This window comes from Phaenicophaeus curvirostris, chromosome 26 (assembly GCF_032191515.1).
Source record: "Phaenicophaeus curvirostris isolate KB17595 chromosome 26, BPBGC_Pcur_1.0, whole genome shotgun sequence".
NCBI classification, from domain to species: Eukaryota; Metazoa; Chordata; class Aves; order Cuculiformes; family Cuculidae; genus Phaenicophaeus; species Phaenicophaeus curvirostris.
Genome location: NC_091417.1, coordinates 561,542 through 577,329, shown reverse-complemented (window position 1 = coordinate 577,329; position 15,788 = coordinate 561,542). Strand labels below are relative to the sequence as shown.

Below are 15,788 nucleotides of genomic sequence, written 5' to 3'. Positions count from 1 at the left end.
AGCCCAGCTTAAGGCACCTTGAGCTTAAATGGAGCTGCTGGGCCATGGGTGGGGGCCCCAGGTGAAGCTTTTCAGGCCTGATGGTGCTCAGAGGGTTCTGCCAAGCTAGCAGCAATGTTTTACAAGATACCCTTAAACCGAGGATGATTTTCCTTCCCCGTTGCGAGAACATCTGGAGAGATTTTGCTGCCTTCTGGCTCCTGCATCATGCTTTCTGCCAAAATTAGGAGGCTTAGCAAAATTACTCCCTAAGGAGAAAAAGAAAAAAAATTTTTTTTCTTTAAAAAAGGAAAAGAGCAGGAAAAAAAAGAGATTCCCCCTCAGTTCGTGCAACTTCTTGACAAGGAACTCGGGAAGCAGCTGGTGCTTCGGGCTTGTGGGGGGTTGCCCTGCACCTCCCTGCTTGCACAAGGCTCCTGGTAAGATTTGCTTTAAAAATCGCATGAATTCAAAGCAAGAAGCACCCTAGTTTCGCCTCAACGGCTTGGGAATGCTTTGGCCTCAGAGAAACCCATTTTCTATGTTTTTTTGTGTTTATTATCCAGCAGGACGGTGGTGGCGGGGGGGGCCCAGCCAGGCCGGGGCTATTCTTAGCCGGCGGGCGGCCGGGCGGGAGCAGGCAGGGTGCACGGGGCCGCGTTCCTCACATTCCCCTTCCCTGGGGACAAGGAGCGCCTGGAAGTACGCAGCCACAGCTCGGCAGCAGCCAGGGGCCATGGGCAAGGGCCACCCGGGGTGCGAGAGAAGGGGGGGGGGGGGGCGCCGGGAGGTCCCGGGGGCAGCAGAGGGGGCGCAGGGCCTGGGGGAGCCATGGCGGGGAGCGGGGCCTCCTCACCCTGCCCGCTCCCTGCGGGCCTCGGCACCGCCATCCTCCCCTTCCTCCTGCTCGGGCAGAGCTGAGGGGGTAAAGGTGCGTTTGGGGGTGGAGGGCAAGAGGGGGGAACCTCAAAACCCCACCTCAAGCAAGTTCAGACGACTCCCAACCCCACGGCTTGGATACAACTCCCTGCCGAACGGGACAGAGCAGAGGTCCAGCCCAAAGGGCACCTCCAGCCTCCCGCTGTGCCCCCATAACACGGAGGACAGAGGGGGCCCCTCACCTGTGGGCGCATCGCACCCTCGCCAGGGGCTGCACGCGGGGTGCGAGCTGGGCTGGCCACCTCCCCAGCCCCTTCCTCAGGCAGCAGGCTTCGCTCGTGTCCCCACACTAGTGGGGATCGTCCCCAGCCCTCGGGGGTCCCCTCGAGCTGACACCACCCCCACCGAAGCCCCGCAGGCTGCGGGGAGAGAACTGTAGCAGCACCGCAGCCCTCAATGGTGGGGGAGCTTGTCATCAAGCTCTTGGTGTTCAGGCCCTCTGCAGCCACTGCCAGCGCCCTCCTGGCCTTCCCTGGCCTTTCCTGCTGAGTTTTTGCAGGTCCCTGCTCACCTCATCCATCCTCCTGGCCCCATGGGCTGTGGGTGAGTCACGGGCTGTGGGTGAGTCACAGCCTGCCCTGTGCCTCAGTTTCCCCTACTGTGCGGGAAGGACGGGCAGGATGCTGGTGTGGCTGCCGTGAGCAGACAGCCGAGGCTCTGCACCTTTTCCTGCCTCGTTTGACTGAGGGAAATGGCTTTTGTCAGGAAACCACGTCCGTGACTTGTTTTAATGTCACCAAGTCCTTCCCAGGTTTGCAGCCTCCCATCAGGCCTCCCCTGGGATTGTGTGGCAGAAAGCCCAGGCTGATGAGGGTTAATTTTGGCTGCACATTTAACCATTGTTTGGTTTGGGTGGGTGTTTCTTTTTTTTAATATATACTTATCAAACAGTGCAGCGGTGAAAGCCCGGAAAAAATACGTCAGGATTGGGAGTGGTAGGTGGAGGAGGGAGCCAGGACAAGGAGCATCCTTCCCCCTCCCTCCATCCCCTGCCACATCCCTGGAGCATCTTCCAAAAGTGAAGGGCAAAGCAGGGGCACGAACCATGCCAGGTAGCCAGGATACCCGAGCCTGCCTGGGGACAGCCCTGGTGGCTGGCAGCAGCTTTGGGGACCGCGAGAGCCCCATCTCTCCCTGCTGGCTGTGTTTGCAGTGCGGCTCTAATTACAGAAATGTGGAGAAATGCCGTCTCTCAGTTGGCAAACATTTCTCCCGGCAAGCGCCAGCCGGCAGCTGCCGTGCTGGGATTCAAGTGGGCACCGTTCCCTCCATCCCACATCTCCCACTCCAAATCCACCCCTCAATTCCCAGCTGTAGCCCCCCTTGCCCAACACGCCTGCCCCTGCCCTGGGCAGCCCCTGCCTGGGTGGGTGATGATTCCCTGCGCAATTATAATTCCCTGCACTCTCAGGTGGCTCCTTACGCACTTGTGCTGCAGGAGCAGGGAGGGGGAGGACACCCTTGGGAAGCACCCGGGACTCATTTGCCCTCGGAATCGGGTGGATTCCCACTGATTCCCCGAGTGTGGGAAGGAAGGAAAGAGGGGGAAAGGAACAAAACCTCAAAAGCACTCAAAGAGGAGGAGGAAAGGAAAGAACTGAGTGAGGGAGGAGGAGGAGAGCAGGGCAGGGGGAGAGAGGATTACTGCTCAGTTGAATTAGAGGGAGCCCTTCAGCTGCCCTGAACAGCAGGAGAATTTGCCCAGAGACCCCAGTTCTTCCTATTTGGGATAAAATGTAAGCACAGGATTAACTGCAAACATATGCTTAAGACCCAGGGAATTGAAAGACGTCTGAGCATGAAGTGCTCCAAGGAGGGCAGGGAGGCACAGCACGGACTGGCAACCTCGTGGATGACCTGGCTTTGCAGGAGTGCAGGGGGGACTGGAAGAGCCATGGGGGCTCTGGGAAGCGCCTGTAGATAAGTCAATAATAACCTGAAAGAGAGTGTGGCATTGCTCAACTCCATCTGCGAGGGCTGAACGGGAAAGAGGGTCGGCAAGAGAGACTCTTCCATCAGCCATGTGATGGGATGAGACTCCGTGGCCAGAGAAAGGGGCATTGAAGTGGCCCCACTGCCATTCCCAGAGCAGTTCAAGCCTTTCTGGGGTCACTCCACAGCCCCAGCCCCAGCAGAGGGCCTGGGGAGGATGGGGTTGTGCCCTGCCCCATGCCCAGAGCCCCACTGGTGCCCCTGCACCCCCCCCGCTGACCCACTCCTCGCCAAGAAGGGCTGCAAGCTGGCACGCGCCCTTGTCATCAGACACATCCATGTCCACGTGATGTGTCCATGAACATCCCGGACTGATTTATGGGATGAGAGGAGGGCAGGAGGCCAACCTTAAATCCTGACTGCCTGGTGATTAATAATCATAATTACAATCATATTAGCTGTAGTAATAAGCGCTTGCTTTCCCTTGCAGAACTGGTCATCCAGGAATCTCAGAGCTGTTTCGCAAGGCTGAGTGACCAGCGTCCCTATTTTTCCAGTGAGGAAATTGCAGCACAGAGCTGTCTCCCTTGAGTCACCCAGTATATCAACAAGAAAACAGAGAAGGCAGGAGCCTGGACTCCGTGTCCCTCTCCCTCCCCCACGCTATTAAACTGCATCTGTGTAATATAGCGCAAAACATCCTCCACAACTCGCAGTAAATCATGGCAGAGGCAGTGTGCAGAGTGGATGGGGGGAGATAATGGGTTTTTCACCCTCTTCAACAATAGAACAAGTTTTTCTCCGCTGGGGAAGGCTGCCTTCTATGAGAGATGGAGATAAAAGCAGCACCAAGGCTCTGAAATGGGCTCTCAGGGCACCTGAAATGCTCACCCACTTGCACTGCAGGCCCAGGGACAGGAGGAAACTCCAGCAGGCAGCACTGAGGGTCGAGTGCCCCATGGGCACAGCCTGGTCCCCAGTGTGTCTTGATGAGGTGCACTGGAATATTAATTTAAAATCCCAGCAAACCACTCCTGTTGATGATAATGGACCATAATCCTCTTAGACCAATTTCATGCCTGAAAAATCGTGCATAACAAAATAATAATAGAAAGCCCCTCAGTGGACAGTGTCCTTACCACTGGGCCTGGGGGGAAGAGAGCTGGCCAGAGGGGATTTCTCAGGAAGGAAAGGGAGCTGATACCCATGGTCCTCACCTCTGAGGGTCATGGAAATTGGGCAGAAGATCTGAACCCAGGGCTAGGTGTGACAAGAGCCCATGGGACATACAGGACCCACTCAGCCCTCTGTATCCCCCAGAGCCCTCACGGCCCCCTTGGGCTACCTGTGAACACCTGCTCAGGGAGGGCAGCATCGCGGTGTGACCCCTGTGACCCACAGAGACCTGGGTACCCACCAGCACCCCTGTGTCCTGGGACCCCCGACACCCCGTCGATCCTCCGTATCCCCCAGAGCCACCACGACCCCCTAGACCCTCCTTGTTCCCCAGGGACCCTCCTTGTGCCAGGCCCACCCCCCCCATCCCATACCAAGTCCCCACCCATGCAAGCAGCTGACCCCCCCCCGCCCGGCCCTTCAGCACCGCGGCGAGTGGACAGCGCCTGGCGCGGGCCCCGCCCGGGCAGGGACACCGGGACCCCCGGGACCCCCGAACGCCGGGATCCCCGAACCCCGGGAACCATGAACCCCGGGATCCCCAGAGCCACAGGACCCCCCGAACCCCGGGACCCCCGGAACCCCACGAACCACGGGACCCCCAGAATCCCGAGACCCCCAGAACACCGGGACACCCCGAATCCCGGGACTCCCCAAATCCCGGGAACCCCTAGGAACCCCAGGACACAGCCCCCCCCCGCACCCCAGCACACCCCAGGACCCCCCCAGAACCCCGGGACTCTTGCACCCCGAAGACCCCTCGGGAACCCTGGGACCCCGCCAGCACCTCCCAGCATCCTCGGGACACCTCCCCAGCCACCCCCGGGACACCCCCCTCGACATCCCCCTACCCTCCCAGCAACCCAGGGAACCTCCAGATTGCCTCCCTGGCACCTACAGCACCCCAGTCCTATACCCTCTCTTCCGTCCCCCTGCACCACATCTTCCCCCCCTGCAGCCCCTACTCTGCCCCCACCAGCTCCCTTTCCCCTGCCGCACCCCTGCAACCCCTCCTCCGCACCCTGCACCCCCCAGCACCCTCGCTCCTGCTTCTGCACCCTTGCACTCTCTTGCCCCCAGACATTCCCCCCTTCACCACCTGCACCCACGGCACCCCCTTCTCTGCACCCCTGCACCCCTACATCTCCACCCCCAGCACCGCAGCACCCCTGCACGCTCCCCTCCACCCACCACCCCTGCGACCCAGCATCCCCTCCTCTGCCACCCCCGGCGCCAGCGCCCACCATCCCCTCCTCCTCCCCCACTTTGTGCACCCCAGCACCGTCCTCCTTCACCATCTTCACCCCCTCTTCCAGCACCCCTTCCTCCACCACAGCCTTCTCCAGCGTCCCCGGCACCCTTCGGCTGCACTCCCCCCAACCCCCCATCCCCAGCGCATCCTCCTGTCCCAACACCCCAACCCTCCAACCTTCTGCCCCAGCACCCCAAGTATTCCATCTCCGTCCCCCTAGCTCCTCAAGGACTCCACTTCCAGCACTCCAAGAACTCCCCATCCCAGGCCCCCAACCACCCCACATCCAGCCACCCCCGCACCCCAAAGCTCCCAACTTCATCTCCCCAAGAACTCCTCGCCCCAGCCCCCCAAGGACACCATCTCCATCCACCTCAGCACACCAAGTCCCCATCTCTATCTCCCCAAGGACTCCCTGTCCCAGCCCACAAAGTCCCCCCCTCCACCCCCCCAAAACTCCCTGTCCCAGCCCACAAATCCCCCACCTCCATCCCCCCAGTCATTCGCTCTCGCGGCCCCCAAAGCCCCCACCTCCCCCCGCACCCACCTGCCCCCCGGCTCTCTCCGCGGGCGCCGCTGCCGCAGGGGCCGGGGGGCACCGGGCCGGGGGGGTCGGTGTGGGGTGCAGCTCCCCGACCGGCAGCTGTTGCTGCTCCCAGCGGTGACTAAGCACTTTGGGGATTTCTACTCTTTATTACTTTATTCTCCCCGCTTCCACCGCGTCCTCCCCCTCTCCTTCTCCCTCTCCTCGCTCCCCATCCTCATCCTCCCCCGGGCGGGGCGGGGGGGTTCCCCCTTCCGGCCAGCGGCCGCGCGGGAGCCGGGGCCGCAGAGCTCGCCCGGCGCGGGGCTGGGGAGCCGCGGGGCGAGGAGCCGCGGGGCGAGGAGCCGCGGGGCCGCTCCAGCCGCTCCGAGCCGCCGCGGGTCGGGGTCGCGCTCCCCGCCGCCCCCCGAGCGAGCCGGGGCGGGGCGGGCGGCGGAGCAGCGCGGGGGCGATGCCGGTTCGCCGGGGCCATGTGGCCCCCCAAAACACCTACCTGGACACCATCATCCGCAAATTTGAAGGAGAAAGTGAGTACCGGCCCCCCCCCCCCCGCACCCCATCCCGGAGCAGCTGCCCCCCGCCACCCCGCTCCGGAGGGGGATGATGCCCTTGGAGGGGAGGGGGGGGATGCGGGCAGCCCCCCGGCTTCGGGGCACGGAGGGAAAGGAGGAGCCCCTGGGGTCTCCCGGGGTGGGGGGAGACGGGTGAGTGACCCCCCCCCAGTCAGTGTCCCCGCGGGTACTTGTAGATAGGGGGACACAACGGGGGACCCGGCTCGGGGGACGGGGACACCGTGGTCCCCCCTCGGTCCCCGGGATGGGATGAGGTGCCCGGGGTTGTGGGGAGAGGGGTGGGTGACCCCCCCAGTCTGTGTCCCGGTGGGTGTTTATAGACAGGGGGACACAACGGGGACCAGCGGTCCCGGCAGGGTGGTCTCCAGGGGATGGGGACACCGGGGTCTCCCTGCAGTCCCCATGCTGGGGGGGGGTCCCCAGGGTGGGGAAGGGGCTCCTGGGGTGGAGAGGGGTCCCCGAAGTGGCGAGGAGAGGAGTGGGAGACAGCCAGGCAGTGTCCCCGTGGGTATTTATAGACGGGGGGACACAATGGGGACGAGCGGTCCCAGCCCGGGGCTCCCTGGGGGCTGGGGACAACACAGCCCCCTGCACCCCCAGAGTGGGGGGTCCTGGCTGGCAGGGCGGGGGGCGCGGGGTGCACGCCAGACGGGCTCGCTGCCTGTTTGCCTTCAACTCCGCGCTGCTCGGAGGCAGCCGTCCCTGGTGAGATGTTACCATTTGCTGTTGCTCGGAGTAATCCCTTTATATGAATTTTTGGGCTGGTTTTCGTGCCCAGTACAGTGAAGAGTCTGTGTGCATCGGGGAGCGCTGGGGTTTGCCTGTGGCTGCTTGGGGGGGTTCCGCTCCTGCTATCGGGGCACCCCGGTGGGTCTGTGTCCCCCTGTGCATCAGGGACGAGGGGACAGAGACAGGGGACTGGGGTCACGCCGTGGCTGTGTCTGGGGGCACTGGGTGCTCCCAACCGCCCCAGCTTGTGATGGTTTTTTATTCGGCGCCTTCGTCTGCTGGGTGTGTAAATGTCCCTGGCTCTGTCACCCCTGCCAGATCTCTGCCGGCTGCCCTGGCAGTGAATGACGTGACCCTGGGGACGGGAAGCGAGAAAAACTGTCCCTGGTTCCTATCAGTTCCCGCTGGGAAGCGGCGGCTGGGGAGCAGCGGGGGCACGCGGGGAAGGATGCCAGCGGGGAGGCAGCCAGGGCCCCTCGTCCGTCCCTGCCCGCGCTCTGCCAGCCATGTCAGGCACCAGCTCTGCCAAAACATCGCCCCGCTCTCCTCACGGCGCCTTCGTGGTGTTGGGAGACACCAAACCAGCCCCCTGGTCGCCTCGCTGCCACGGGCAGCTCATCCTCGCCTTCCTGTGAGTGCCCTCGTGCCCCCCACCCCAGCAGCTCCCCGGGTGCAGCGACACCCCGTGAATCCCCACTGGAGCCACAGGGGCTGAATGCTTCTCTCCTGGGGCTGGTGCAAAGCTCCGGTACCACAGGGACAAGGGCAAATCTGCGGGTGAAAAACAGGGCTGAAAGCAAATTTGGGGTGGAAATATCCCTGAGGAGATATGGCTCTGCGGCTCCTTCCCATCCCAGCCTTGGTGACATCCCCTGCGCTCAGCGCAGCTTGCTCCGGCGCCCTGCCAGCCCCGTAAATCCTGTCCTGCGCAAGCCCAGCCTGGATCCGGCCCAAACCCTGCCGGCAGGGCTGGTGCTGGGTGGAAAAACATTCGTCGCAGGTGGGGAGCATCCTAGGAGCGAGGCTCTGGGGAAATGTTCCCTCCTTGTGCCACCTTCCAACTGGCAGAACAATTCCGATAGAGAAGGATTAGGAAGAGGAGGGCGTTGGGAAACATGGCCATGGTGTTTGGTGCTGCTGGCAGTGCCAGCCACGGCCCCAGCCCCGTCTGGGAGAGGGAAAGGTGCTGGGGGTGGGATTCCCCCAAGAAGGGGGAACCACAAGGCCTGTCACAAGGTGGGACAAAGCAGGAGATGTTGGTGCCACATCCCTGAGGTCACTGGTTTTACTGGGAGGCGTCCTCCAGAGCTGGAATTCTGCAGGTGACATCAGGGAGAGCCCCAGCGTGTCGCGGTGCTGGGTGCCACAGCCATGCCGAGGTTTCTCCTACGTTTGGGTGAAATCCCCGGCAAGGCTGGAGCGCGGCTGGGCTCTGGAGAGCAGAGGCTGCAGATGCCATTCCTGGCTAATCCAGGAGATTAATTGGGGTCTGGGCTGAGAGGCAGCCTCCAAATGGACCCTCAGCTCTGACCTGCCTCCAGCTCCAGTCTGGAGCCCATGTCAAACACTGAGGGAGATGCTGCAGGGAGAACACAGCATCTGTCGCATCAGCACCCGCAGCCCCCTGCCACATCCCAGCAAACCTGTCCCAGAGAGAGTCCTCCCCAGCCCAGCAACCCCCAATCTCCTTGAAACAAAACCACAAAACCCAAACCAAATCAAAGCTCTAGGCTGGGTCTCCCCAAGGATAAGGATGGAAGCAGCTCCATCTGAACGAGACGACGTGGGCAGCGCTGCCACACACCCTGGCACGAGAGCGAGTTCGGGTGACGGCAGCACCAGGAGGGGTTGGGGCAGCACCACTCCCTGCCTCAGTTTCCCCTTTCCTCCACCTGAGCTCTTTCCTTCTTGAGCCCAGGGGCCACGTAGCCCAGCAAGGTCTGGATTTCAGCTTCAGCCTGAAGGCACAATTATCCTATAAAACATTAGGAGGATCGTTAGTGTGACAGGTTTTACCCGGCTTCCCACGAATCCAATCCTCACGCTCACTCCTCCTCTCGCCTCTTGTCTGACTTCAGTCACATCTAAGCAAGGGTGGGAAGTCTCCAAGATAACTCAGGTCCCTGATAAGCTCCTGGGGAGGGACAGACGCTGCAGCAATTCCCTTTGCCTGCAGTGCTAGACGAGGACAGATTACCCACGTCTTAGGCAACAGCGAGTCCCCACGTGCGAGTGGTGAGAGGTCAGGGCTGCACAGGTTGGCCAGCCTGAGCAAAAGCCGCCTCTACTGGGGTTCCCCTTTGGGTTCCCCTGCCCCCATAGTCATCCATCCACATGAAATTGGGGGCATTATCTCCTGCTGAAGAGCAGGGCAGCTTGCAGGGCAGTGTGGGCAGATGTGGGCCAGCCGTCCTCCCCCCAGGCCTGTCATACGCCCCACAACAAGGGCCACCAGAAAACCCAGGCACCCCTAGTCCTGCCGGGCCGTCCCCACAGGTCGCCACCACCCCCCTAAGCCCCCCGCTCTCCTGCCTCCCCGCAGACCGCAAGTTCCTCATCGCCAACGCCCAGATGGAGAACTGTGCCATCATCTACTGCAATGACGGCTTCTGCGAGATGTTCGGCTACTCCCGCGTGGAGGTGATGCAGCGACCCTGCACCTGCGACTTCCTCACCGGCCCCGACACAGCCAAGAGCTCCATCGCGCAGCTCACCCAGGCCCTGCTCGGCTCCGAGGAGTGCAAGCTCGAGATCCTCTACTACCGCAAAGACAGTAAGAGTCACTTTTCGGGGTGATCTGGTGGTGGGAGGTGTCACCTGCCTGGCCTGTGGTCTGTCAGGAGCCTGTGGTGGGAGGTGGAGGGAGTCTGATGACACTGAGGTATTGGGATTGCACCCAGACCTGGGGCTTTGCTGAGGGCAAGTCCATGGTGACTCCTGGTGGGATGGAGCTGTTTCTGCCGTGATGGGACACTGGGGTCATTGGGACCTCCACCAAGGGAAGTTGGTGCCAGATTATTTGGGAATCAGGTTGTTTGGTGATGGCTCAGAGCTCTGGGGTCAAGCGATGGCATCGCTTGTGGGGTCCCTGCATCATGAATGATGATCCCACTGGAAGCCCATGGAGCAGTTGGGCTGGGACACGGGTCTCCCTGTCTGTGCTCTGAGATGAGACGAGACAGACTCCTCGTCTCCACAGAAAGCGGGTGCACGCAATGGCCTCGGAGCCGCCTTTCCAGTCAGCAGGATGCGGCTGTGCGTGCACAGATGGAATTACATTAAGATGAAAATGAAGCTTTGATGGAAAATACTAGTGATTAGTTCTAATACTGCAGGAGTTAAATAAATATTTAGTGCTTGATGCTGCAAACCAGCAGTGGCTGGGGCTTCCAGGCGCAGGGGAATGCACATCGGGTGCTCGTGAGAGGTTAAAAATAATAGGTATTTCTTGGGGATTTCCCGTGGCTTTAAGGTCATATTGGTGAGAGCTTGGTGTGAGCACAGGGCTGCATCCTGCTGCCCGCAGCTCCTGGGCAGCAGAGTGGAGAAACAGCTGGAAAAAAAGAGAAGGGGAAGGCAGGAGTCCTGGCTCCCAGCCCAACCCCCTGTCTCCAGGGCTGGGACCTGGGTGTCCTGGCCTCCCTCCCAGCCCCTATCTCCTGGGCTGGCATCCCGGGGCCAGCTATCGGCCCTGGAATGATCCGCTGGCAGCACCCGTGGGTGTTAACCCACCCGGTTAACCCGGCGGGGCTCGACCCCGTGCAGATCAGGCTGCTCGCCAAACACATCTCCCGTATGGTTTTCCTCCTGTCCTCACCGGCAGAGCCGATCGAGGTTCTTTGCTGTGGGGTTGGTCCTGGGTGATGCAGGGTGAGCGAGCGGAGCCGAAGCCGGGCAGCAAGTGCCCCCTCGACCACTGCAGCTTGCAGGGGGCTGGCTGGAGCCCAGCACAGCCTGGGAGGCACGAGGAGAAGCGAGCACATGCTGTCCCCCTGCTCCCATCCCAGTGCATGGCCGTGGCAAGGACAGTGTGTGCAGCCCTCTTTGCCTCCCTCAGAATAGTTTCCCCATCCATGCATCCCTGGGGATCACTCGGCTGGGAGCCCGACCCAACACCATCTTCCCTGCTTTGAAGCATTCCCACCAGGCTTGCGGGATGCTCGGTGCTCTCCTCGGAGCGCTGCTCTTCCTTTAGGCCACGGGAAACTCTCAGCGCAGCTCTGAGCTGCTTTCTTCTTTTTTATTTAATAAAAAAAAAAAGAAAAAGAAAAAGAGAGAGAAATAAAAAGCCCAGAAGCAAGCCCTTTATGTCTATTTTTAAAACCCAGCCCCCCCCCAGCAATATGCTTTCCAATTGTTTCCCCCCAGCACTCAGCCTGCAACCGCTCAGCCCATTATAAATGGGTCTTATCGGCGAAGAAAAGGCCTTTGCATTATAGGGAGCTGCTGCTTAATTAACCGGTGGAGGCTCCAAACCCGCCTGTCCTCCTTTTCATACCGGCAGCACCAATCTCCAACCTCAACCTGCTGTTTATTACTGCGGTACTCCTGGCTCTGCAGCTCACGGGGCTGTTTCCTTGCTTTTCTGTTTGCCAGAGACAATGTTATACCCCAAATGTGCCTGTCAGAGCCGCCCCAGCAGGACCGGGGTGCGATGGATGCAGGTGGGTGGGAAGGGGACACGCATGGGTGTCCATGTGGGTGCGCGGGCGGGATGCTGTGTGAGATGGGTGCTGTCCCCGGGGACAGCTCGGTCCTCACCCAGACACCCGGCTATCATTAGCTAATTCTAAAAAGAGCCATAGGGTGCAGGCATTGAGCCCACCTCTAGGAAACCAAAATAGAGCCAGGAACCACGTCCTGGTAGGGAAGATGGGGTCAGCCCAGCAAGGGCAGTTGTCCTTCCCTGCCACCGCAGCCCTGAGAAGGCCTTGGAAAGGCAGGAGAGCCCGGCTGTGGCACGTGTGGGCTCTAATCCCTCGCTCAAAGCTGGGAGATCAGTGAAAAGTTAATTTCCTTACAAGATGCTGCACAGCTGGGGCTGCCCCAGCCAGGGGGGTCATTACGGGATCAGCTCCCGCTGGGGCGAGGAGCAGGTACGGCCACCAGCCCCTGGGATGCCCTCCCAGCAGTGTCCTGGGACCAAGCCAAGCCACCTCCCGCACCTCCTGGGGACGCTGGTGGGGCTGAGCTGCACCCATGGTTGGCTTTTTCTCTGCTGAGGGTGATACGCTTTGCAGCAAGAGCCCCAGGGTCCCCAGAGCGGGGCCGGTGGCCGCAGGTGCTGAGTGCCGCGGTGCTGGCATGGCCCGAGCGGCAGCAGCTGGCATCACCCGCTCCCATTTAATCTGCATGAATGTGATGCTTATGAATATGAAAGGGGAGATGCAGGGCTGAGACAGCCGGAGCAGCTGGTGGGGCAGCCCCTGCCCACAGCCCTGTCCCCTCCGTCCCTGTTCTCCCCGGGCAGAGCCCACAGCTGGTCCCCTCCAGCAGGAGCTGTTTGTGCCCGTCCCCTGGGAGCAGGGATTTGGGATCAGGATCAGGCCAGCAAACTCGTTACACTGGTGACATAAGCCAGGATTTCCCCTAGGGTCTTCATGAGGTGGGATTGGGACACCCAGTGTCACCCCAGGTGTCCCCCGCAGCTTCCCGCGGGGTCGCCGGAGCAGGCAGCCAGGCAGGGGTGGGTTGTGGGGTGTCACTGCACCTGGGACGGAGAGGGGGACTCTGTGACATGTCCCCTCACTCCCCAGCCCAAGGCACGTCTGTGGCACAGCACTCGCCTCTCCAGCAGCTGCTGCCAGGGATGGATCCAGCCGAAGTTGCTCCGTGCAGGTTTATAAACAGCAACTTGCAGCGTGCCAGTGGGCTTACTGGAAGCAGGAGGGAAAACCCCACTGGGAGCCGCCAGATCCCAGCACCATCGGGACTGGGTGCGGGTGCTGGTGGCTCCAGGCAGCTTTGACCGTACAGCCCTGCTCAAAGCGAGACTTAATTCCTGCAGCCAACAGGGATTTAGCAAGGGAAGGACCACGGGCCTGGATGCAGCCGCTTGCATCACTTGCAGCAGAGGTTAAGCTGCATTTGGACACCCCTCTGGATTGATCCAGGACCACTTTTGGCTCCTGGTGATTGGAGTATCCTTTCATTTGCACTCCAAAACACCCCGCTGGTCTTGAAGGTGTCCTTCTTGCAGCAGTATTGGTGGTGGGTACCCTCAGCCGCCCCGTGCTCTTGGTTTTCCCCCTCTGCTGCTGCTTCTGACCAGTGAGCTCTCTGCTAAGCACAGAAATCCCTGCTGTTCGTCACCGCACACCGGGAACCTCCGTCCCACTGCCGTTACTTAATAAGGTCATTTTAGTGGCTGAGGGGTTGCTGCAAGGAGTGGTTTTGCCGGTCTGGTATGGCAGTGGTTTTCAGTCTCCTGATGCCCCGTTTGGGTGAGGGGAGAGGGGTCGGTGAGTTCCCCACCTGCAGTGTCCCCTCCCGCTGCGAGGAAATGCAGAGTTGGCTCCCCAGCACCCGTCGCTCACTCCAGACCCTAAGGGCAACCCATCTCCTGCGGGCTCATCCACAACCTCCATCCTTTTCCATCCCGCCCAAGGATTTGCTTTAGGGCCTCCCAGTGATCTGCGCTTCCCTTTGAAGTTTCCACCACGCCCTGACACTGATTTATCCCAAGACAGGAGCCAGGCTTGGCCCTTCCGAGAATCTCCTTGGGCGTGCCAGCCAGCTCCATCCCCATCCCCGTCCCCATCCTCATCCCTGTCCCCTCCATGCCCTTCCCAGCCCCTCTCCTCCTCTCCATTATATAATACCACTATAGATTTAGCCACTCTGCCATGAGACCCTGCAGATTAAATCTCCCGGCTGGGGGGAGGGAAGGGCTCGGTAAATGCTCCGAGGGCAGATTAATAGCTTGCTTTTTTAATATTCATAACAATACCGGTTTGTGTCCGGCTCTCGGAAACCCCGGTGTCCTGTTGATTAGTTTAATACTGATGATACCAACAAATGCATTAACGACTGGCGGTCGCAGAGGATAAGAGAGCTGGGGAGGGAGGGCTCCCAATGATGACATTTTTAATGTTATTAAGTGCTCGCTTTTATCAAGGTCAGAAGACAAGATGGGTCAGAAAACGCAAACCTCCGAGCGCTCGGCTTGGGGGAGGTGGACTGGGAAGATCAAACCCAGCCCAAGGTTTTAGGGAATGAGCAGTTTTTCCCAGCCCATGCAAACCCACTTGGCTGAGTGTGGGGCACTCCAAACCAGCATCCATGTCACATCCTTCTTGCCAAGCCCTTTCTGCAGCCGCCAGGCTGGGTTTCGCCTCAGACAGGCGAGCGGCAGCCCCGCGGAGCACAGGCAGGTTGCGAATGCCCCCAGGGCTCCTCCAAGAGATCATTTGGCGGGTGGATAAAATTAGATGGATGGAGACAGATTAGCTGAACAGCTGAAGGGAAGAGACGGGCAGATGGATGGGCACAGTCGATCAAGGAACGAGGGTGGGAGTGCAGGGCTGGGGTCCCTCTCGGGGCTCGCTCAGTGCCACAGCAGGTCTGGGGTGCCCAGTTTTTGGGGGAAAGATTGGGGAGCTTCGGTGTTTGCAGAGCTCAGGCTGAGAGAAACTGAGTTTCAGAGAAACCGAGTCGACACAGGGCACCAGAGGTCTCCCAGCTGCGGCCTCTCCACAGACCTAGGGGTACCTGAAATCTGAGCTGCTCAGAGACCCCAAATCCCAGGGAACTGCTCTGCCTTTGGGCCAGACTTGAGAGAACCCACTGCTCCCACCCCAGTTCCATCCTCTCCATCCCTGGTGCCACATCATCCCCTTGATGCCATCCGTGCTGGGAGGAGCAGGTCTGAGCTGGGCACTGAGCTGCTGGCACTCCTGGCTGTGCCTGGCAGGGCCACTTTTGGGGCGCTTCCCCTGGGATCAGCAGTGGGGCTCACAGCAGCCCCAGCACAGGCTCAGCACCTCCCAGCTTTGCAGGATCAAACCAGGCACCAGCTGCCTCCCAAACCAACCCCAGCCTCCTCCCAGCTGCTCTTTGCATCCCTCCGACTGGATGGAACTGGGGCCAGTTTTCAGCTGTTCAGCATCAGCCTGCAGTAACCCTTTCCATGCCACACAGGGCCTGCGGCGTCCAGCCCCCATGAGAACAGCTCAGAGGCCACCCTCTCCCACCACTGTGGAGAAACTTAGGAAGGAAGAGTGAAGCTGTGAGAGGGATGCAGCAGGGCAGGGCATGTGAGCCAGGATCAGGCCATCTGGATGAGGATTCCCAGTCTCGGGGGAAGCATGGAGCTGAGTGTTGCCCATGCCAATGAACCCCACTGGGCTGCGGATCCTAGGGAAGTTGGTGATGCTTGGAGATCACCTACTGGGAAAAAAAGAACCCTTGTTTTATAATACAGCAAAAGGAAAAGAATCCGGTGCCACCAGGCTTCTCGCATGCAGGCAAGCAGGCACACGCGTGCACACGACAGCGTCGGCACAGGCAGAGCCCTGGCATCCCAGGGATGGTATCGGATCATCCCACCCGCATGTGCCACCTTAGTACCACACAGAATACTGCGCTCACTTGTCATCACTTAAAAGACACCATTGAGATCCTTAAAAACAAAGGGAGGGAGAAGGGTTCATTTCTTTCCATGCCC

General features: G+C 60.5%; 1 protein-coding gene across 2 annotated transcripts in view; it reads left to right on the top strand.

The window, feature by feature from the left end:
• Window positions 1-6,260: 6,260 nt before the first annotated feature.
• Window positions 6,261-15,788, top strand: part of KCNH6 (potassium voltage-gated channel subfamily H member 6) — a 30,935-nt gene continuing 21,407 nt past the window's right edge. For both annotated transcript variants that reach the window (XM_069876765.1, XM_069876764.1), the window contains exons 1-2: window positions 6,261-6,349; window positions 9,666-9,896. In XM_069876765.1, the coding sequence (XP_069732866.1) occupies window positions 6,274-6,349; window positions 9,666-9,896 (307 nt within the window). In that variant the 5' untranslated portion in view covers window positions 6,261-6,273. The remainder of the gene's footprint in view (window positions 6,350-9,665; window positions 9,897-15,788) is intronic.